At 46.1% G+C, this 23,452-nt stretch overlaps 1 protein-coding gene across 1 annotated transcript in view; it reads left to right on the top strand.

Annotated features, from left to right (window-relative positions):
* The first annotated feature begins 289 nt into the window (after window positions 1-289).
* CALHM1 (calcium homeostasis modulator 1) overlaps window positions 290-23,452 on the top strand; it is a 33,000-nt gene continuing 9,837 nt past the window's right edge. The window contains exon 1 of the mRNA XM_030204721.1: window positions 290-838. Coding sequence (XP_030060581.1) covers window positions 290-838 — 549 coding nt within the window. The remainder of the gene's footprint in view (window positions 839-23,452) is intronic.

Genomic DNA, 23,452 nt, shown 5'->3' on the forward strand with positions numbered 1-23,452 from the left:
AGATCCACAGGAGAAAGGAACCAGGCATGATTCCCCAGGGAAGGGCTGAGAATGGAGCGTTCACAAGGAGCAAGGAGGGATCCTGCAGCTGAAGCTGAGAGAGGGAAGATTGTGCACTAAGAAAATGGTAAGTTTGACTACGACACCTTGAAAACTGACTATTTCAATTTTTGTTGTTTTTTTAACCTGAAGAGATCTCAAGCAGTTGCGGTGTCAACTTGCAAGACTGCCAGGAAGATTTCCGTGCCCAAGTTAACCTTCAGGAGGAGAGAAGGAAAAACCACACAAGATGGATAAGTTCCGTATGATATTCCAGTTCCTCCAGTCTAACCAGGAATCTTTTATGAATGGCATTTGTGGGATCATGGCTCTTGCTAGTGCACATTTGTATTCATCCTTTGATTTCAACTGTCCCTGTCTGCCAAATTATAATATGCCATATGGTATGGGCATCCTGTTCGTGCCCCCCATTGTACTGTTTTTATTGGGGTTCGTCATGAACAATAATGTGTCTATGCTGGCGGAAGAGTGGAAGAGACCCACAGGGATGCGGCAGAAAGACCCAGCAGTCTTGCGCTACATGTTCTGCTCAATGACCCAAAGGGCTCTGATCGCTCCGGCTGTCTGGATCTCCGTGACGCTATTAGATGGCAAATGTTTCATCTGTGCTTTCAGCACCTCAGTGCCAGTGGAAAAACTGGGCAATGTGACGGACCTCGACTTGACAGAGAAGCAAATGAAGAAGTTGTTGGCCAGGATTCCATGCAAAGAGATCTACGAAGGGTACGAGATTCTTCCCAGAGAAGTCGCAACAAGATACCTGCGCTGTATCTCCCAGGTGAGAGGATGTATTTTGACAGCTTTCAGAGGGGTAGAGTGTTAGTCTGGAGCAGCAAAAACGACAGAGGCAAATAGAACTTTCTGGACTAACCAGTTTGTTGACGCATGAGCTTCCGAGGACCAGAGCTCACTTCATTAAAGGGCCTTTTTACTAAGCAGCAGTAAGCCGACCGCGGGCTTACCACATGGCAATCTGGAACTACCGCCAGCCCAGCATGGGTGCCGGCGGTAATTCCACCCCCAATGCGCTGCATTTTCTGGCGCTAGGGAAAATAGGTACCTATTTTTACCGCAGCAGTTACTCGGTGGTAATTGGGCAGGAGCCATGTGCTGCCCGGTTACCGCCAGGTTAGCGCGGGAACCCTTACTGCCACTTCAATGGGTAACGGTAACTGCTCCCCCCCCCCCCACATGGCCATGTGGTAAGTGCAATCTTACCGCATGGTCGTTTCTTTTTTCGGCCTTCTTACCCGCTGTGGTAAAAAGGGCCTCAGTGCATGGCAAAAACAGTCCCCACAGCTAGCGCAGGACCCCTTCTACCGCAGCTTAGTAAAAAGGTCCCTAAAGGTATGAAGTCTAGTTCATGACATGGGTAAATATAAGTGACAATGGATGGGGGCAGGGGGAGAAGGATACCGCATACAGAAAAGCCTTTGAAAAGTGCAGGGCATATGTCTATTCTGTATACTGTGGCAACACATAGAGGATTCTTTAACTGGGCACCTCCACTTACACCTCCAATCCCATAACAGCATCTGTGTGCCAAAATGACACTATAGAAATACTACTACTACTTATCATTTCTAAAGTGCTACTAGACGTACGCAGTGCTGTACACTTGAACATGAAGAGACAGTCTTCAAGTGAGGATGATAACATAAGGGTTCTGAACAAATGAGTAAGGATTAGGAGTTAAAAGCAGCATCAAAAAGGTGGGCTTTTAGCTTAGATTTGAAGACGGTCAGAAATGGAGCTTGACGTACCGGCTCAGGAAGTCTATTCCAGGCATATGGTGCAGCAAGATAAAAGGAACAGAGTCTGGAGTTAGCGGTGGAGGAGAAGGGTGCAGATGAGAGAGATTTACCCAGTGAACAGAGTTCCCGGGGAGGATTGCAGGGAGAGATGAGAGTGGAGAGGTACTGAGGAGCTGCAGAGTGAATGCACTTATAGGTCAATAACAGGAGTTTGAACTGTATGCGGAAACGGATAGGAAGCCAGTGAAGTGACTTGAGGAGAGGGCTGATATGAGCATAACGACACTGGCGGAATATTAGTTGTGCAGCAGAATTTTGAACAGATTGAAGAGGAGAGAGATGGCTAAGTGGGAGACCTGTGAGAAGCAACTTGCAATAGTCTAAGCGAGAGATGATAAGAGTATGGATGAAGGTTCTGGTAGTATGCTCAGAAAGGAAAGGGCGAATTTTGCTGATATTATAGAGAAAGAAACAACAGGTTTTAGCAGTCTGCCGAATATGTGCAGAGAAGCAGAGGGAGGAGTCGAAGATGACCCCAAGGTTATGGAGCCAATGAGACAGGAAGGATGAGAGTGTTATCCACAGAAATAGAGAATGGGGGAGGAGGAGAGTACTACTACTACTACTATTTAGCATTTCTATAGCGCTACAAAGCGTACGCAGCGCTGACGAAGGTTTAGGTTGGTTCAGGGGGAAAGATGAGAAGCTCAGTCTAGAATACTAGTGTAAATTGGCATTAGCACACTAAACTTAGGCCTGATCTAAACTAAACTAAAAAGTTCTTTTATACTACAATAACCATTTCAGTTCTATGCGGTTTACAAATGTTAAGAAACCAGGCATACATGGGAAAGCGCAGATTAAAAATACTGAAAACTTAATACACTCAATCACATTATTAATACCTTTTTGAACTGTGAAAAGATCTGGAAAATTGTGAACAAATGAATAGAACACTACTGGAAAATATATCATACAATTAAAAACACAATAAAGGAACTTCTCAAATAGCCATGTTTTTTTAGTGCTTTGCTCTTCTAAAACATGATAAGGCGCCAAACAATCTAAGAATTACAGGAAGATCGTTCCAGAGTTTGACTCCTGTAAAAGAAAAATGATGACTGAACGGAGTGTTCTGTAATTGTATAGTAGCATCCCGACAAGGGAAAGTAAGCAATAACAACATATATTCTGGGGCAAGGCCATATAATACTTTTTAAAGAAGTGTGCAAGCCTTAAAGCACAGTCTAGCTTGGATTGAGAGCCAGTGGGCTTTGATTAGTAAAGGAGTCACCCTATCAAATTTTTTCTAGCAAAATGAAGTAAACGAATTGCTACGTTTTGTAGGAGTTGTAGCCTATTCAAAATTAATTGTGTACAACCCACAAACAGCACGTTGCAATAACCTAACTGGCTGAAAATTAAGGCTTGAACGACTAATCTAAACTGTAGAGGTTCAAAACAATGTCTAATCCACCCAGGGGAGGTCTGGAGTCAGAGCCAGGAGTTACCTGGTCAGTGGCAATTTTCAGTCTGTAAACCAGGTAACTACCCGGATAAAGACAGGAAAGCAAAAAGGGCTTCTTGTTCACCTCCACCATTCAAAGTGTAATGCTTGAACCCTCTTATCCAAAAGTGGAGGAGTGGCCTAGGGGTTAGGGTGATGGACTTTGGTCCTGAGGAACTGGGTTTGATTCCCACTTCAGGCACAGGCAGCTGCTTGTGACTCTGGGCAAGTCACTTAATCCTCCATTGTCCCAGGTGCAAATAAGTACCTGTATATACTATGTAAACCCCACAGAAAGGCAGCATATCAAGTCCCAGTTCCCTTTCCCTATTTCAGATTCTAGATGGAATGTTGCTACTATTTGAGATTCTACATGGAATGTTAATGTTGCTATTCCACTAGCAACATTCCATGTAGAAGCCTGTAGAAGCCTGCCCTTGCAGCTGCACAGGCTTCTGTTTCTGTGAGTCTGGTCAGACTCACAGAAACAGAAGCCTGCGCGGTTGCAAGGGCAGGCTTCTACATGGAATGTTGCTAGTGGAGGAGTCGCCTAGTGGTTAGTGTGGTGGACTTTGGTCCTGGGGAACTGGGTTCGATTCCCACTGCAGGCACAGGCAGCTGCTTGTGACTCTGGGCAAGTCACTTAATCCTCCATTGTCCCAGGTGCAAATAAGTACCTGTATATACTATGTAAACCCCACAGAAAGGCAGCATATCAAGTCCCAGTTCCCTTTCCCTATTTCAGATTCTAGATGGAATGTTGCTACTATTGGAGGATCTAGATGGAATGTTGCTACTATTTGAGATTCTACACGGAATGTTAATGTTGCTATTCCACTAGCAACATTCCATGTAGAAGCCTGCCCTTGCAGCCGCGCAGGCTTCTGTTTCTGTGAGTCTGACATCCTGCAGGACGTCAGACTCACAGAAACAGAAGCCTGCGCGGTTGCAAGGGCAGGCTTCTACATGGAATGCTGCTAGTGGAGGAGTGGACTTTGGTCCTGGGGAACTGGGTTCGATTCCCATTGCAGGCACAGGCAGCTCCTTGTGACTCTGGGCAAGTCACTTAACCCTCCATTGCCCCAGGTACAAATAAGTACCTGTATACAATATGTAAGCCCCATTGAGCCTGCCATGAGTGGGAAAGTGTGGGGTACAAATGTAACAAAAAAAATGTTTTTAAACTGCTTTAAAAGCTCAGCTCTTTATCCAAGCATTGGCAGACCCTAGATACAGGGGGTTGCACTGGCTTCAGGATCACTTGCTGTTGCTTTCCTTTCTTTTTTTTTCCTGACTGTCCTCCTATCTTACTACTACTACTACTACTACTTAACATTTCTAGAGCGCTACTAGGGTTACGCAGCGCTGTACAAATTAACAAAGAAGGACGGTCCCTGCTCAAAGGAGCTTACAATCTAAAGGACGAAATGTCAAGTTGGGGCAGTCTAGCTTTCCTGGGTAGAGGTGTAGAGGTTAGTTGCCGAAAGCGACATTGAAGAGGTGGGCTTTAAGCAGAGATTTGAAGATGGGCAGGGAGGGGGCCTGGCGTATGGGCTCAGGGAGTTTGTTCCACCCGTGGGGTGAGGCGAGGCAGAAAGGGCAGAGCCTGGAGTTGGCGGTGGTGGAGAAGGGTACTGAAAGGAGGGATTTGTCTTGAGAGCGGAGGTTACGGGTAGGAACGTAAGGGGAGATGAGGGTTGAGAGGTAAGGAGGGGCTGCAGATCGAGTACATTTGTAGGTTAGTAGCAGAAGCTTGAATTGAATGCGGTACCTGATCGGAAGCCAATGAAGTGACTTGAGGAGAGGGGTGATATGAGTGTATGGGTTCAGGCGGAAGATAAGACGTGCAGCAGAGTTTTGAACGGACTGAAGGGGGGATAGATGGCTAAGTGGGAGGCCAGTGAGGAGTAGGTTGCAGTAGTCAAGGCGAAAGGTAACGAGAGAGTGGATGAGAGTACGGGTGGTGTGCTCAGAGAGGAAAGGGCGGATTATCTTGTCCTGTTAAATTACAGAGTTCCATTCCTCCTTTAGTATAGTTCATTGCAAAACTACTTTGATTTGCCTTACACAAAAGGTGGTATATTAAGCCTAAATAAACCTAAACATAAGCATGTAGTACTGTGGTATAGATTTATAGATACAAATAGCCACAGTTCTTCACAAAACCATAATGTATATGGGACAATTCTACTAATTGTGCAGCGTGGTTTGAGCCAATTCTATAATGGAATCTGGGCACCCAGGTTCCCTATAGAAAGTTAGTGCAAACTGGCATTGGCAGGCCAAAATGTACACATGCCCACTTATGGCAGGTCAGTGGCTGACAAAATGGGTGCTCATAAATGAGGCAAGCTACATACGCATCTTATCATATTCCCACCCAAGTTCCGCCCAAATATACACCCCTTCACAGGTATATGCACATATGCCCTAAGCATGTAAGTGGCATCGTGTGCAAGTGGCAAGGCACCATTAACGTGCGCATGTGGGCACCTAGCTGCTGGCACACAGTTATAAAATTGACCATTATTAGGGGCATAATCGAAAGAGAAGGACGGGCGATGGGAGATGGGCGTGCTTCTCTCAGGGTCGCCCAAATCGGCATAATTGAAAGCCGATTTTTTGCGTCCTCAACTGCTTTCCATCGTGGGGATGACCAAAGTTCACGGGGGCGTGTCAGCAGTGTACCGATGGTGGGACAAAAGGGTGCCCGAACTGACCAGATGACCACCGGAGGGAATCGGGGATGACCTCCCCTTACTCCCACAGTGGTCACCAACCCCCTCCCACCCCCAAAAAAACATTAAAAAACATTTTTTCCAGCCTCTATGCCAGCCTCAAATGTCATACCCAGCTCCATCACAGCAGTCTGCAGGTCCCTGGAGCAGTTTTAGTGGGTGCACTGTACTTCAGGCATGCGGACCCAGGCCCATCCCCCCCCTACCTGTTACACTTGTGGTGGTAAATGTGAGCCCTACAAAACCCACCCAAAACCCACTGTACCTACATGTAGGTACCCCCCTTCACCCCTTAGGGCTATGGCAGTTGTGTACAGTTGTGGGGAGTGGGTTTTGGGGGCTCAGCACCCAAGGTAATGGAGCTATGCACCTGGGAGCAATTTGTGAAGTCCACTGCATTGCCCCCTAGGGTGCCCGGTTGGTGTCCTGGCATGTCATGGGGACCAGTGCACTATGAATGCTGGCTCCTCCCATGACCAAATGGCTTGCATTTGGTCATTTTTGAGATGGGCGTCCTCGGTTTCCATTATCGGTGAAAACCAAGGTCGCCCATCTCTAAGGTCGACCATCTCAACATTTAGGTCGACCATCTCTAAGGTCGACCTAAATGTTGAGATTTGGGCGTCCTCGACCGTATTATCGAAACGAAAGTTGGACGCCCATCTTGTTTTGATAATAAGGGATGCCCCGCCCCTTCACGGGGACATCCTGAGAGATGGGCGCCCTTAGAGATGGGTGTCCCCGTTCGAAAATGTCCCTCCACATGTTAAAAAATCTTGTACTGAGCACTTATCTCGGTATCTTACTAGAAGTAGCCTAATGGCTGGTGCAGTGGACTGAGATCCTGGGGAACTGGGTTCAATTCCCACTGCAGCTCCTTGTGACCCTGGGCAATTCACTTAACCCTCCATTACCCCGGGTATAAAACCTTAGGGGTCCTTTTACTAAGCTGCGGTGAAAGGGGGCCTGCAACATCAGCACATGTTTTTGATGCCATCTGAGGCCCCCTTTTACCGCAGCAGGAAAAAGGCTGGAGAAGAAATGGCCATGCGGTAAGTGAACCACTTGCAGCGTGGCCATTTTGGGAGGGCAGCACTTACTGTGGCCATTTTGGGGGGGGGGGGAGCACTTACTGCCACCCATTGAGATGGCAGTAAGGGCTTCCTCGCTAACCCAGTGGTAACCAGGCAGCACACAGCGCTGCTTGATTACTGTCAGGTAAGCACTGGAAGTGACGCACACTGGGGGTGGGAACTACCCCTGGGCTCCTGCGATAGCCTGGCAGTCATTCCGGATTGGTCTATGGCAATCCTGTTGCCATACACCAACCCTTTAGTAAAAGAGCACCTCAGATTGTGAGCCCACTAGGGACAGAAAAGGTACCTGCATAGAATGTGTACAGTGCTGTGTATGTCTAGTAGTGTTATAGAAATGATTAGCAGTAGTAGTAGAGTTTTGATCAATCATAATATGAATATAGAATATTTCTGTCACATAATAGGAGAATTTTTCTTGCCTTTGATTTGATATACTGCCTTTTTACATAAGTAATGTCACACTGGGAAAAGACCAAGGGTCCATCGAGCCCAGCATCCTGTCCACGACAGCGGCCAATCCAGACCAAGGGCACCTGGCAAGCTTCCCAAACGCACAAACATTCTATACATGTTATTCCTGGAATTGTGGATTTTTCCCAAGTCCATTTAGTAGTGGTTTGTGAACTTGTTCTTTTGGAAACCTTCTAACCCCTTTTTAAACTCTGCTAAGCTAACCGCCTTTACCACGTTCTCTGGCAACGAATTCCAGAGTTTAATTACGCGTTGGGTGAAGAAATGTTTTCTCCGATTTGTTTTAAATTTACTACACTGTAGTTTCATCGCATGCCCCCTAGTCCTAGTATTTTTGGAAAGTGTGAACAGACGCTTCACATCCACCTGTTCCACTCCACTCGTTATTTTATATACCTCTATCATGTCTCCCTTCAGCCGTCACTTCTCCAAGCTGAAAAGCCCTAGCCTCCTTAGTCTTTCTTCACGGAGAAGTGGTTTATGTATTATATACAGATGCTTATTTTGTACCTGGGCCAATGGAATGTTAAGTGACTTGTCCAGAGTCATAAGGAGCTGCAGTGGGAATTAAACCCAGTTCCCCTGCTTCTCAGGCTACTGCACTAACCCATTACGATACTCCTCCGCTACAACAGAACAAGAATAACAGAGAACAATATCAGTTCTGTGGCTTTTCCCTTCCTCATATATTCATACTATGATTTTCTTAGTAAGATTTACCATATGTAGAACTCGCTCAAAGATTGCTGAACACATATACATTATAGTTTTGGGACGCACCATTTGTATTGAGTTTTCACATCCTAGTCATTGTGTTGCATCGATTTATAGGTGACATCTCTATGGTATGGCCAGCATCCAAAGAACAATTTAGGGGGATTGCTGAACACCTCAATATGTACATTCCACGTCTGAAATTTTCTCTGTTTTTTCAATACCATCAAATTCCTTTTTTAGATGTTATGGTTTACATGTTGGCTCATCAGTTGGTTTATCGGAAGCCATGGACAGGAACAATTAACTCATCATCCAATGAGATTAAAGGTTGCTCTTCCCATTGGACAATTTTTAGGCATCAAAAAGATTTGTTATTTGGAGAATGAATTTGACAAACAAGCTAAGATCCTGTTTTCCAGATTTCTTAACAGAGGTTAGCCTCGGGCACTTATTCAGAAATCATATTTAAGAGCTTTGTATGCAAATTGAGACCTTTAACAGGAAACAAGCAAATCTGCAGTGGAGCTACACATTTGTATTGTGCAGTACTCAGATCAGGTAGAATTACGTGGCCAAGAGTATTGATGGACACTGGCATATTTTAACAATGCATGACATTTTTCAGTTGGGCCCATGTGTTGATTATATGCAGGGCAGGAATATTAAGGACATTGTAGTGCATTCGGATTTACAGAATGAATACGGGTATAGGACATAACCCATGTGAAAATTGCATGTTTTATTCATTAACATATACAGGAGTTGATATTCAGCTGGTGACACGCAGCATTTTGCTGACTGCCACCTGTGTTACACCTGGAGATTCAATGCTGGGTCATATCCAGGCTTTGGTATTGAATTTCCAGGTTTGCAGAGCCGGCTAAGCAGTGCATTTTTTCTAGCAAAAAAGGTGTCTGTACTCAAATGCCAGGCTATCCTTCAGGGGTGAGTGATCACTGAGGGACCTGTCCCACAATAGCCAGGCACTCTGTAGCCAGCCACCGAATCTATGCACAGGCAGCAGTGGTGCGCAGAGCCTGGGCTCTTTTAATAATACTTGGGGACCATGGGTCAATTTTAGCAGGCAATAGAAAAGGTTCCGGTACTCAGTACCCCCTGAAAAAAAGCCATGCGGTTAAATACGATATTCACAGGGATGCCAAATTACCCGATTCGTTTTAAATTTACTACATTGTAACTTCATCGCATGCCCCCTAGTCCTAGTATTTTTGGAAAGCGTAAACAGACGCTTCACATCTACCCGTTCAACTCCACTCATTATTTTATAGACCTCTATCATATCTCCCCTCAGCCGCCTTTTCTCCAAGCTGAAGAGCCCTAGCCGCTTTAGCCTTTCCTCATAGGGAAGTCGTCATATCCCCTTTATCATTTTCGTTGCCCTTCTCTGCACCTTTTCTAATTCCACTATATCTTTTTTTGAGACACAGCGGCCAGAATTGAACACAATATTTGAGGTGCGGTCACACCATGGAGTGATACAAAGGCATTATAACATCCTCATTTTTGTTTTCCATTCCTTTCCTAATAATACCTAACATTCTATTTGCTTTCTTAGCCGCAGTTAAGTGCCACTAAAAAGGACTGGTTAGCCCCAAAGTGGTAATTTAACTGGACAGGGGCCATTTGAACGTCCACTCGACGGTATATAAGTGGCTCCATCCAATGACAATTTAACTTACATTTTGAGACACTCCACAACATGTCAAACTGCATGAGCTGTTTATGGAATTATGTGCCCATGGAATAGGCTCCATGTGGGGCAGACCATTAAAAAGATGACAGTGTGGCTTACAGAGCACAAAGCAAGAATTACTTTGAGAACTTGAACTGGTCCGTGAGTTATACGTTGGCAACCAAAAGCATATGTCTGGGAAGGTGCCCAGTAGTTCACTTTGGAGCATAATAGACCAGGTATGGGTGGGAATAGTCAAGCAGGTGTAGCGAGGCTTGAACAGCACTGGATATTTAAATGTAAAGTTTCTTTAGAGGCTTAAATGAAGAAATTGAAGGGCCTTTTTACTAAGCCACTTAAGCGTCTACACATCGTGCGCCAAAATGGAGTTACCACCCGGCTGCCACGTGGCTCTTGCGCTAATTTCATTTTTGGTGCATGTCCGATACAGGCGTCTGAAAAATAATTTTTATTTTCAGACGTGCATATCTGGCACGCGCTAAGTGGCATTTGACGCACATAGGTCATTACCGCCCAGATTCTTTACCGCTAGGTGAATGGCTGGGGGTAAGGTCTCAGACCCAAAATGGATGCGTGGCAATTTTCATTTTGCCACGTCCTTTTTTGGCAAAAATTTTAAAAAGGCATTTTTTTTTTCTGCAAGTGCGCTGAAAAATGATTCTGTGTGCGCCCAAAACACGCATCTACAGTACTACAGGCCATTTTTTAGTGCACCTTAGTAAAAGGACCCCTGTAGTGGGATTGCATTTCTTTAATTTTAATCATTTATGGATATTGCTTTCAAATCATTTGGTAAAAATTTCAGACTGATTATTATGAATTTGCTTTTTTTCTTTTTAATACGTTTTATTGGATTATCAATGATTTAAAAAAAAAATCTTGTCACTGTTTTTCTATTTTCCTGAAATGTGGAACTTCTAACAGATTATAACTGAATGTGAAAGTAATGTTAGCATTACACAATCTTTGTGGACTTGTTTCCCATTGAGCAGGTCTGGATAGAAAGAGCAGACACAGAAGTGAAGTGTTCGCTTAGACAGGCCACGAAAGACGCTGATAATACAGATCCTGCATAAGGCGTTAGTTACAGATCCGTAAAGCAGTCTAGTTATGACAAAACTTGAGTCAAGAAGAAAAGTCAGTTTTAGATGTTGGCCAGGGCTGAACTAGGTGAGGCACTGGCTCAGGGTGCCAAGCTTCAAGGGCTCCAAAAGCCTGCCCTCATCTGCTCCTGTCCTATGATATAAGAGAACGTTCTTAGCTCCCAAAAGGCATTTTAATTTCAGGTATGTGCCCACGTGTGTTAGGTACCCACAGGAGCTCGGTTTTACTTGGGTTCGGTCAGAATTTGTTGTTTTAAACCCAATCTTGGGCTCTTGGGCTACTTCCCCAGAAAAGACCACCCCTTCATTAGTTTTACTGGCACTGCTCTGGAGCAGGGACCCAGAATATTCCTCCCGCCACTGCATAGGAAGATACATTGTAGCATCTTGCTGTACAAAGTATCACAAAAATCCGGAAAACCACAGAAGCACCGAGAGCCTTAGGAAAAATGGGACAGGATTCTTTATTAACAACTGTTGATATTCCAAGATAGACCCGACACGGGCCGTGTTTCGGCGCCTACTGCCTGCGTCAAGGGTCTGGTGTGTTCAAAGACCAAAACTTTCTTTCCTATAAAGTTGGATAGCAATCCGTATGGTTTGAGGAAAGTTGTACTCGGTATGTCAGGAATGTCGAGTCCTTTCGTGTCTAGTTTGCTCTCTGAACTAGACACGAAGGGACTTTTCATTCCTGACATACCGAGTACAACTTTCCTCGAACCACATGGATTGCTATCCAACTTTATAGGACAGAAGTTTTGGTCAATCTTGGAATATCAACAATTGTTAATAAAGAATCGTGTCCGATTTTCCTAAGGCTCTTGCTGCTTCTGTGGTTTTCCAGATTTTTTGGTACTTTGGACCCTCTCTGTACTGTTTTTTGTACAAAGTATCACAGCCTGCTCTGAATCCTGCTCATCTTATTTGCAATGTAAATGTATACAAACATCAACCCAGGTGAATGTGGAGTGTTTTCAAGTCAATATCATCCCCTGATTTGCACTTCCCAGTCAAACTATTGCTGGATTAAGGCATAGGCAAACTAGGCACAGGCTTAGGGCCCGAAAGTTTATCGGGGTTCTGTTTGATGCGCTCAGGGATTGTGAGGCTAAGATTGCCAACTGTCTGGATTTTTCCCAGCATTCTACAGATTTGTGGCATTAACTCTCTCAAAGCCAGAAGGAGGGCTAAAGTGTCTGGATGTTTTTCACAGTTTATCCTGCTACAAGCAGAGCAAATCTTCAGAGAAGCAGGACTGTATGAAGAAACCCGAGGTGTGAAAATAGGTAGAAGAATTATCAATAACCTCCATTATGCTGATGGAACCATGTTACTGGCTGAAAGTGAAGATGGTTGCACAGAGGCGGACTGAGGGTGGTCTGGGACTCCAGGCACTGAGGGTGGTCTGTGCCCCTCGTTCAGCCGCTGCCCAACACTCCCCCATGCCACTGCAGTCATTGCCCCCGCTGCCCCGGTCCTACCTGAGGGGTCCTGGTAGTCTGGTGGCCTCTGTTGGGGGGTATATTCTTTCCTGCCCGCTTCACTGCCACTGCTCCCCTGCCTGCCAGCGCCACCGTATTTTCAAAATGGCAGCGAAGGGCGACGAAAATGATAGTGGGGATGGGACGACTTTCCTATGAAGAGAGGCTGAGAAGGCTAGGGCTTTTCAGCTTGGAGAAGAGACGGCTGAGGGGAGATATGATAGAAGTGTATAAAATAATGAGTGGAATGGATCGGGTGGATGTGAAGCGACTGTTCACGCTATCCAAAAATACTAGGACTAGAGGGCATGAGTTGAAGCTACAGTGTGGTAAATTTAAAACGAATCGGAGAAAATTTTTCTTCACCCAACGTGTAATTAGACTCTGGAATTCATTGCCGGAGAACGTGGTACGGGCGGTTAGCTTGACGGAGTTTAAAAAGGGGTTAGATAGATTCCTAAAGGACAAGTCCATAGACCGCTATTAAATGGACTGGAAAAATTCCTCATTTTTAGGTATAACTTGTCTGGAATGTTTTTACGTTTGGGGAGCGTGCCAGGTGCCCTTGACCTGGATTGGCCACTGTCGGTGACAGGATGCTGGGCTAGATGGACCTTTGGTCTTTCCCAGTATGGCACTACTTATGTACTTATGAGACTTCCCGCGGTAGTCTTATGGGTCTCGACAGTCTCACAAGACTTCTGCAGGGAGTCTCAGCTGCCATTTTTAAAATACAGTGGTGCCAGGTGGGGGGGGGGGGGGGGGGGGGGAGGGGAATAGCGGCAGCCCAGCGGGCTGGGCAGTAAAGAGCATGTTCCCCCCCTGCTGATGCCACTAGATCACCACTAGTGCACCAGGCATCCGGGCAGAGCCTCTGGGCCCTCGGGCATTGTCTGGCTGCCCAAATGGTCAGTCTGCCCCATGATCTCAAATATGTAATTATCAAGATAAAGGAACATACCAGTCAATATTCAGCCGGCAGTGGCCAGCATTTTTTTTTTAAACACTGACCACTGTGGGCAGAATTAGTCCCCAATATTCAGTGTTGGCCTATGTCTGGGCACCAACACTGAATTATGGCATCTAATTGGATGCTATAACAGAAACCCTAATTAGAACTTTAAAGTATTAGAAATATTCTCATTTACTCATATTGTATAAATAATTACTTTTTGTAAAAAGCTCAATAAAATTGTATAAATATTTATTTGTTGTGCTCAGTTTTTTTGGTGTATTGCTGTGGACTAAAAGTCCAAGCTTTGCAGGGACACCACATTTACATCATAGCACATCCTACCTCCATCCTGATCACAATGTTTAATTAACGGACAATATCCAGAAAAAGATGTTAAAAAACTAATGTTCAAAAAATATATATTGAATAACAGCTACTTAGCTTAGGTAGAGATTGTGCAGAACCAAAGATCTTCTTCCTGCAAAGTTCTTGTCCACTGCAATACTTTTTTCAAAAAAATCACTCCGTGCAAGACATAAGATCAAAAGAATCACTGTTCATAGATTTTAGTTCCCTACATGGGCCATGTTTCGCCAGACTAGTGGCGTCTTCAGGGGAACTGATTTTTCAGCAAAACCAGGGAGGAACAACACCCTGTCCGGAACGGGGTGGAGAGCGGGCATTTCTGCGCTAATCAGTGCAGCTACATTGCTGCACGCTAACTGATTAGTGCAGGATTACCACGTGAGCCCTCGCTGCCTACAAAACAGGTGTTTGGTAAGATCTCACATGCTCATCCTATATAATAATTTGCACCTCCAACGTTCCATCGCTGTCTGGCTACCTGGGTTCATAACATCTGATGACGTCAGCCAGCCTCGAGCATTCCATTCCCCCTCACTGCCCCGCCCTCATGTCAAAACAACTATCTTCCGCAAATCTCTGAAGACATATTTCTTCAACAAAGCCTACAATGAGAACCGATAACCTCACTAATCCACCTCACCAACCCACTCAGTTATGAAAACCACCTTCTATAACTACCCTAATCACTCCCTTCCTTCTTCTCTCTTCCCTTAGTTAATCTCTGCACAATACTAACTGCATCTGATATCCTGGAATGACAATGTTAACAAAACTATGTAAGTCACATTGACCCTGCAAATAGGTGGGAAAATGAGGGATACAAATGCAATAAATAAATAAATAAAACGTAATGACGTCAGAGGGCGGAACAGTGAGAGGGAAGGGAACGCTGGAGGCAAGCTGACGTCAGGAGGGATGTTACGAATGGAACGGAAGCCAGCACCAGCCAGCCAGAGAACGTTTAGGTACAAATCGAGGGGAGGGAGGAAGGGAGGGGAGGGCAGGGCAGAGGAGAATTGATGGACATGGATGGGATGGGAGGACAGTAGAGGAGAGAATCGCGAGACACGGATGGGAGGGCAGGGAAGAGGAGAATCGCTGGACATGGAGGGGAGGGGATGGGATGGGATGGGATGCAGAGAAGGCATTTGATAAGGTACACTGGGATTTTTTATATGCTACTTTTTAGAGAAATATGGGTTTACTTGGAGATTTCTATCAATGGTTAGAGCCCTTTATTCTTCCCCCAGAGCTAGACTATGGGTTAATGGTTGTACATTGGACAGCTTTCCAATCTGCAGGGGAACCATACAGGGCTGTCCGTTATCGCCTTTGCTTTTTATATTGACCCTTGATCCTTTGATTAGGGAAATACATGTTAATCCAGACATAGCAGAAATACAGATTAGTGGAGAATCCTTTAAACTTGCGGCTTTTGCTGACAATATCCTGGTAGATATTGCTGAACCCAGATGATCACTGGATGTTCTATTGGAGAATGTCTGGAAATATGGCGATTTTACAGGGTTTTATTTAAATCTTTCAAAATTCAAAGCATTACCCTTACCTAAATCGGTAAAGTGATCCTGGAACAATTGGGTCATTTAAATAGTTAGGGGTTTTGTTAACACCATCTACCACTCAGCTATATGATATTAACATTGGCCGAATGCTGGCTAAAACTGAACATCAGCTTGAAAACTGGAAGGCGCTGCTGCTGTCTCTGGTGGGGCGTATAAGTTTAATTTGTATGGTCATTCTACCAATTCATTTGATGCAAAAAAAAATCTGAGGCAATACAATCACTTGATTTCTACATTTTGCTGGGCCCGGAAAAAGCCTAAAGTGTGACTGCCTTATCTGATGGGGAGTTGGGTTCAGGGGGAACTGGGGTTGCCTAATGTAAAATTTTATAATATGGCCTCAGGGTTTAGCTATTTAATTAACCACCCCGCTAAATTTGGAAGGGCCCAGGGCTTTTTTTGAGGGGGTACTTGGGGGTACTGAGTACCAGCACCTTTTCCATTGTCTGCTAAAATTGACCCATGGTCCCCAAGTTTTAATGAAAGAGCTCAGGCTCTACATGCCAATTCTGCCTTGTCATAGATTCTGTGACTGGTTGCAGGGGGCCTGGCTATTGTGGAGGGGGTCCCTCAGTGATCACCCCACCCCTGAAGGATAGCCTGGCATTTGAGTACCGGCACCTTTTTTGTTAGAAAAAATGCACTGGAAGGGCCTATTATGTACCTTACAGTTTTCTTTCACTCCTGCATGTTAACAGTGACTTGATTCCTTATTGTCCTTATTGTGGTAGGGTATTCTCCTACACTCACTGTCGGAGGCTTGGCGGTTTCTAGTGAGGAAGTTAGATGGCGATCCAAATGCTACAGATCCAGTTATCCCTATGAGGGAATGTAGCTTTTGTACCGGGTTTGGCCAATCGTACATTTCTCACATGGGGAACTCAAGATCTTAGCCTTTTAGAACATGTCCTGGATGCTGAGGGATCCCTTTTACCATATAATTTATTGAGGCAGTGGGTAGGTGTTTGATGGGGTGATAGAATTGCTTATTGCCAACTAAAACACTACATTCATCCCCTAAACAGGGATTTGCTTTGTCTTCAAATGGGTAAAAAGACTAAGAGCTTTTCTGAGGAAATATCACAATTTATACTACCTCTATCTCTGGGCTGTATAGGGCTCTGTATACGTTAGATGGAGACAGGGATATGACCCAAGTGAAGCAAAGGTGGGAGCATGATTTGGGGAGAGGCTTGAGACAGTGAAATTTGATTAATAATACTACAGGTCTGCTGGAGGTGAACGCCAATCTGGGATGTAGAGAACGTTGTTTCAAGGTGTTACAAAGGGCATAATATACTCAGGTGCAACTTTATAAGGCAGGGGGAGTGGTATCACCAATTTGTGGCAAATGTCAGACAGCAGAAAATCATTTTTACCACTCCTTCTGGGAGTGTAATTAAACTCTGGAATATGTTGCCAGAGAATGTGGTAAAGCTTAGCGGGGTTTAAAAAAGGTTTGGCTAGCTTCCTCAAAGAAAAGTTCATAAGTCAGTATTAAAATGGGGAAAATCCACTGCTTATTTCTAGGACAAGCAGCATAAAATGTATTGTAGTGTTTTGGGATCTTGCCAGGTACTTGCAACCTGGATTGGCCACTGTTGGAAACAGGATGCTGGGCTTGATGGACCCTCGGTCTGTCCCAGTATGGCAATACTTTAACTTTAAAAACTTTAAAAAAATTGCTCAGTAATTCAGGAGCTCTGGAGGCAGGTCAAGCATTACATGGCTACTATTTTGGTCTGCAGGATCAAAGGGTCATCTGAATAATTGTTATTGGATAAACCAGGGTCCTTTCGGGAGAAGGATAAGGGTTGGACATTATTGTTTTGTAAACTTTGCTGCTTGCACAAATATATGTTTTGCAGTCATGGACACTGGAGTTTCCTCCAGTGTTCTGGCACTGGAGAAATCAAGTACATTTCCTGTTTGGTTGGGAGGCAAGAGAAGCTCGTGGCTCTCCTAAGCATAAGAAGCTTTTTCTGCAATCTGGACCCCTTATTTACAGTAATTGGCGCCGCTTGGCTGAAGCCTTATTTTTAATACCGCATAGCTTGCACCTATCCGGCTCTGTTATTATTTGTTTGTCCACTGGATTTTGATAGGGTAGGGGGAGGGTGAGATAATGACTCAGGAGCCAATAAGAGTCAAGGCCTTCTGTGAAGTATATGTCATGGGAGGGTTGAGGTTAATTATAGAGGGTAAGAAGAGGGGGTGGGTTGCTATGAGGGGTGGGGATGGAAGATTGGGGGGGTTTAGGAGATGTATTTATACTTCAATATAGATGTTTTCATGTGTTGTTTATATTTACATGTAACTTACAGAATACTGTAAGTTCTGCACATCGCTGCCCCTGCTCTATGGCTGGCATATGTTCAAGTGTCCACATGTTAGGGGTACCGATTCCAGGTTACGCCAGTATTCTATAACAGAACCTAGGTGCCTACTTTTCTTTACAGGATAGTCTCTTACTGCACAACCTCAGGGTGCCTAAATGAAGGCACTCAGTGACCTAATTACCTAATTCCCTACCTTATTCCCTAATTACTTTACCTAATTACCTAATTCCCTACCTTATTCCATAATTACTTACCTAGTTCCCTAATTACTTACCTAATTTCCTAATTACTTTACCTAATTACCTTGCCTGACTACTTTGTCTGATCAACCTACCTAATTACTTTGCATAATTGTTTTATTGCCTAATTAGTTTATTGTCTAATTGCTTTATCATCTGATTGCTTTGTTATCATCTGTACTGGAATAAAGACTATCCCTTTGGAAGGAAAATAGCTTCTGTCCTTTCTGTCACCCCATATTTCGGGGGTGACTGGTCCACTGTATTTTGGGGTGGGTGTAAGGAGGTTGAAACCCTATTTGCCCCATATTTCCAAATGGTATATTTCCTATGGTAAGTAGAAATATATCAGAGAAGAAATTCCCACATGATTACAGCCCTCACTGATACCAGGTTGTCAGAGGGGGCCATATAGGCACAAACTCCACTAAAACATTTGGTGCCTAAATGAAGGCACTCAGTGATTGAATTGCCCCCTTGGTCTCCAAACCCTCTTGAAACCTAATTTTGCGCCCTCTCCACCCTTGAGACAATGAGAGCCAAAGTGGGCTCATCATGGAGATTCACATCCTGAAAAGATACCTCCCATTGGGGAGTGTCTTGAGACAGCACACACTCCTTTCTGACCTCATCAGTGCAGTGTCCGTAGGGACACTTTGGTGACACCCTTAGACTCATATCAGAACTATGGCGGTTCTTTCAATAGCCCTTGTATTTGGATTTAATACTCATTTAGGTACACAAGTTATGTCCCTGCCCGTGTGGGCTCACAATCAAGTTTTACCTTAGGCAACTGAGGGTGAAGTGACATGCCCAAGGGCATAAGGCATGCCAGTAGAGATGGGAGCTGGACCCTGGTTCACAGCCCTGCTTCTCCACTCCAGATTTGTGCATATGTATCCTGTAGCCAGTGTTGCCAGGTGGAAAATTTTTTTCCCACCCAATCCAGCGTAAAAATAGCCCAAAACCCGCCCAAACTCAAACCCCGCCCCTGACACCCCCACCCCCGCGTCATCACCCCCGCCCCCGCCGTCATCAACCCCGCCCCCGCCGTCACCGGCCCCGCCTCCCCCGTCATCGGCCCCGCCTCCCACGTCATCGGCCCGCCTCCCCCATCATCGGCCCCGCCCAAAACGTCACTAACCCCGCCCAAAACGTCACTAACCCCGCCCCCCGCGGCCGAAAAAACCGCCCGAAAAACCGCGGAAAAGAAAAAAAAGAAGCCCAAAAAACCGCGACCCGCCGCGGGCAAAAATTTCCTGCGGCGGGTCGCGGAAAACCGCCCAATTGGGCGGGAAAACCGCCCACCTGGCAACACTGCCTGTAGCTGCTCCATAAATTACTGCAGGTGCATGCATACAATTTCTGTACATAGTTTGCACCTGTTGGATCTGCAGGTGGTTGATGTTAGGCAAAAGCAAAACATGTCAAAGAAAACACACAGTTGACTCCTCCTCTTCCTCCCCCAGGAACAGTGTTGCCAGGTGGGCGGTTTTACCGCCCAATTGGGCGGGCGGCGGGTTGCGGTTTTTTGGGCGGCTTTTTGGGTTTCTGTGCAGTTTTTTGGGCGGCTTTTTGCCTTTTTCGGCCGCGGGGGGGCGGGGTTAGTGACGTTTTTTGGGCGGGGTTAGTGACGTTTTGGGCGGGCCGATGACGTGGGAGGCGGGGCCGATGACGTAGGAGGCGGGGCCGATGACGGGGAGGCGGGGCCGATGACGGGGGAGGCGGGGCCGGTGACGTGGGAGGCGGGGCCGGCGGGGGCGTGGCCGGTGACGGCGGGGGCGGGGGTGATGACGCGGGGGTGGGGGTGTCAGGGGCGGGGTTTGTGTTTGGGCGGGTTTTGGGCTGGTTTTTGGGCTGGATTGGGCTAGAAAAAATTTTTCCACCTGGCAACCCTGCCCAGGAATAGTTCTTTCTAATCCAGCTAAAAGCACAAGCAAAGCTTGCATGTTTTCTGCTTGGTTTGAGGTGGGATTTTTTAGGGCTAAGCTGTCCTTTGCAACTACATAGGAAATGTTAATGGCACAACCTATGTCGCATCTGGTTATCAAATGAAAACGAGCAAAAATACACAACATACTCTCTCTCACCCCCCCCCCCCCCCCCCGGCTGTACTAAGCTGCCCAACAATGTTGACACAGCCCATCGGAAGTGAATGGGCTGTGTCAGCATTAGCGCACGGCAGAAAACAGGGGGTTTGTGTTTTGTCATCCATTGCAAATATTACGCACTGTTTGGAAATAGTGTGCAAGAGGGACTCACTATTTCAGAAAGTGTGCACAGTTTTTCCTGAGAGAGGAACCACCATGGATGCACAAACTAGTGTGCAGGCACCAACTGGTGTGTGAATGTGTTGCCCTATCAGGAAAAGAGTGCACCTTTTTCCTGAAATGGTGGGCCCTCGTTTCACACTTTTATCAGCAAACCACAAAATGACAAAATGGTCAGATGAAAATGAATAAAACAGAAATTCCCATTAAATGGCTGCCTGTCCCTGGTGATTTTAGCCCAGCCAATATACTGAATTAAAACTTCCTTCGCATTTACCAGTGGAAGTGGCTCCCCATTTAGAAAGTAGCCTGTTATAAGTCACAGTATTTCGGTATGGGAACTGCGATGTAAACTTGATCGCATCTTTATGTTCACATTCACCTCTCCTGCTGATTAGACAGCACTGGAAATCACAGTAGCAGCCAGTGATGTCAGCCCACATTTTCAAAGGGAAACTCCTCTGAAAAGGGGTTCACAGCAGTGGCGTAGCTACGTGGGGCCATGGGGGCCTGGGCCCCCATAGATTTGGCCCTGGACCCCCCTGCCAACGACCCTCTCGACCCCCCTCCCGCCGTTGCTGGCTACCTTTGCTGGCAGGGGACCCCAACCCCCGCCAGCCGAGGTCCTCTTCTTTCGGCGCAAGTCTTCGTTCTGTTTCTGTGAGGACGCCAGACCCCCACCAGCAAAGATAGCCGTCGGCGGTGGTGGAGGGTTGGCGGCGGGAGAGGGGGTCGAGAGGGTCATCAGCAGGCGGGGGCAAAGTTGTTGTTGGTGGAGGCGGTGGCATGGGGGGGTAAAAAATAGCGGGGGGGGGGGGGGGGTAAAATGTGCCCCCTCACCTTGGGCTCTGGACTCTCCTCCCGCCGAAGTCTGGCTACGCCCCTGGTTCACAGTCTCAGGGTATTGTCATTATTGCTCTCAAATGTATTAAATTAATCCAGTAACAAATGGGGAAACTCAGATCTGTACTGAGTTGCACCCTGTGCGACTTGCGCACTAGTACCCCCTGCCCTGCCCACTTTGCCTTCACCAATGAGAGCAGACGGTGGGCATGAGGCAATGTTTGCTTCCTGGACAGCCACATCACTCAAACTGTCAATTACATAGTATCAATAATAATAATTTTAAAAAACAGCATAATCTGAATTATAAGTATGACTCACAAAACACTTATATTATCCCAAATATTCATAAAACAAAAATGTTTTAAGAGTACTACAAAACACTTGATAATTCCTAAGCACATGCATCTCAAGCAGTAGAGAATTCCATACTGAAGCAGTTAAGTAGTGAAGAGAACTGAATAATTTCTTAGATCTTATTGAACAAACTGCTGGGAAATTCAGCAGCATACGATCGTGGGTTTTCCTGTTATTAATAGAATTACTCTGTAAGAGCTGCACAAGCTCGTATAGATAAAATGGTGCAACACCGTAAATAATAACATAAAACAAAAGTAAATAGAAAAGTTACCAAAAAGCTAAGAAACAGACAACCTCAGAATAATCCCTTCCCTCCTCTCTAGAACACAATGCTCTGCTCTTTCTCAGGGCCGCCGAGAGGCTGAACCAGGTCTTGGGCAAGGCTACCCCCGGGGCCCCCCTCAATTTCTTCTCAGGCCGCCAGCGCCGCAGTCCCCGGTCTCCACCCGTCCACCCGCTCACCCCCAACCATGTCGACAGCCCCCCTCCGTCCGCCACCGGGCCCCCTGCATTCAAATTGGCACCACTAACCTCCGTGTGAAAGTGCAGTGGCAGATCGCCTCCCTTCGGGCCTTCCCTCCCTGTGTCTCGCCCTCGCGGAAACAGGAAGTTACATCAGACAAGGGCGAGACACAGGGAGGGAAGGCCCGAAGGGAGGCAATCTGCCACTGCGCTTTCACACGGAGGTGAGGCGCTGCCGATTTGAATGCAGGGGGCCTGGTGGCAGACGGAGAGGGGCTGTCAACGGAGCTGAGAGCAGGCAGGTGAGATTGGGGACGGGGACTGCTGCGCTGGGTCCCCCTTGGAGGCCAGGGGAATTTTGTCTCCCTTGCCCCCCCTTCTCGGCGGCCCTGCTCTTTCTCATGTATTTCAAGTGCTCAGCCTCCCTGGACTAGGAAAGTATGATACCCCCAGGGATTGGGTTCCACCTCCTAATTACTTAAGACTTTCGGTGCTCAGACTGCTTCTAGGTGCAAAACGTTTCGTTGATTCATTTGTAGAACTGATATGGCTTCTGTTCTTTATTCTCCTTGAGGACCGAATTAGATCTCTCTGATGATCCCTCCTTTCTCCTCCTTAAGATACCAAGGGACCCTTTTACCAAAAGGGCTGTCACACGGCAACCTGGAACTACAATTGGCCCAATGCGGCCGCCGGCAGTAGTTACGACTTGAGCTCACACCATTTCCGGCACAACAGAAAACTATTTAATTATTTCTACTGCAGCATTAACCTGGCAATAAGCACTGCCGGGTTACCATGGGAGCCCTTACTGTCACCTCAATGGGTGGCGGTAAATGCCACCCCCTCCTCCAATATGGCCACACAGTAACAATAATCTTACCACATGGCCATGTTTTTTAAGGGTCCTTTTTACCGCAGCTGGTAAAAGGACCCCCCTGTGCCTTGGGGTTCAGCTGGTTTTTGGACTCAACCCCTTTCCAACTCTTTCCTTACGGAACAAACCCCATTCTTGGTGTTTCCCTTCTTCTCCATCTTTCCTCCTTGGCATGTTGGATAGAAGACTAAGATCCTGGTTGGTCCTGGGGGAATTGGGGAAGGGAGGACCCACCAATCTTCCCTGTGGGAAGGAAAGAAAAGCCCTGGTAATGCCCTGCACCTAGGTTGCTACTTTGTATTGGACCCTGTCACTCAATAAATAAGAACATTGTGGCTTCCTGTTTCATAAGCATATGTGTGTGTGTGACTGTTGTGTATCATAGTATCAAAGTTTAAACGCTGCAGAAGTTGAAGCTGCTTCTCCCAAAGAAATGTGTTGGGCCATTCTGAAGGGAACTTAATTCTCTGGAATCCCTGATCCGGTCTGGCCCTATTGTCAAACTCGGTGTGTTTT

The sequence above is a fragment of the Microcaecilia unicolor genome, chromosome 5 (genome assembly GCF_901765095.1).
Source record: "Microcaecilia unicolor chromosome 5, aMicUni1.1, whole genome shotgun sequence".
Lineage (NCBI taxonomy): Eukaryota > Metazoa > Chordata > Amphibia > Gymnophiona > Siphonopidae > Microcaecilia > Microcaecilia unicolor.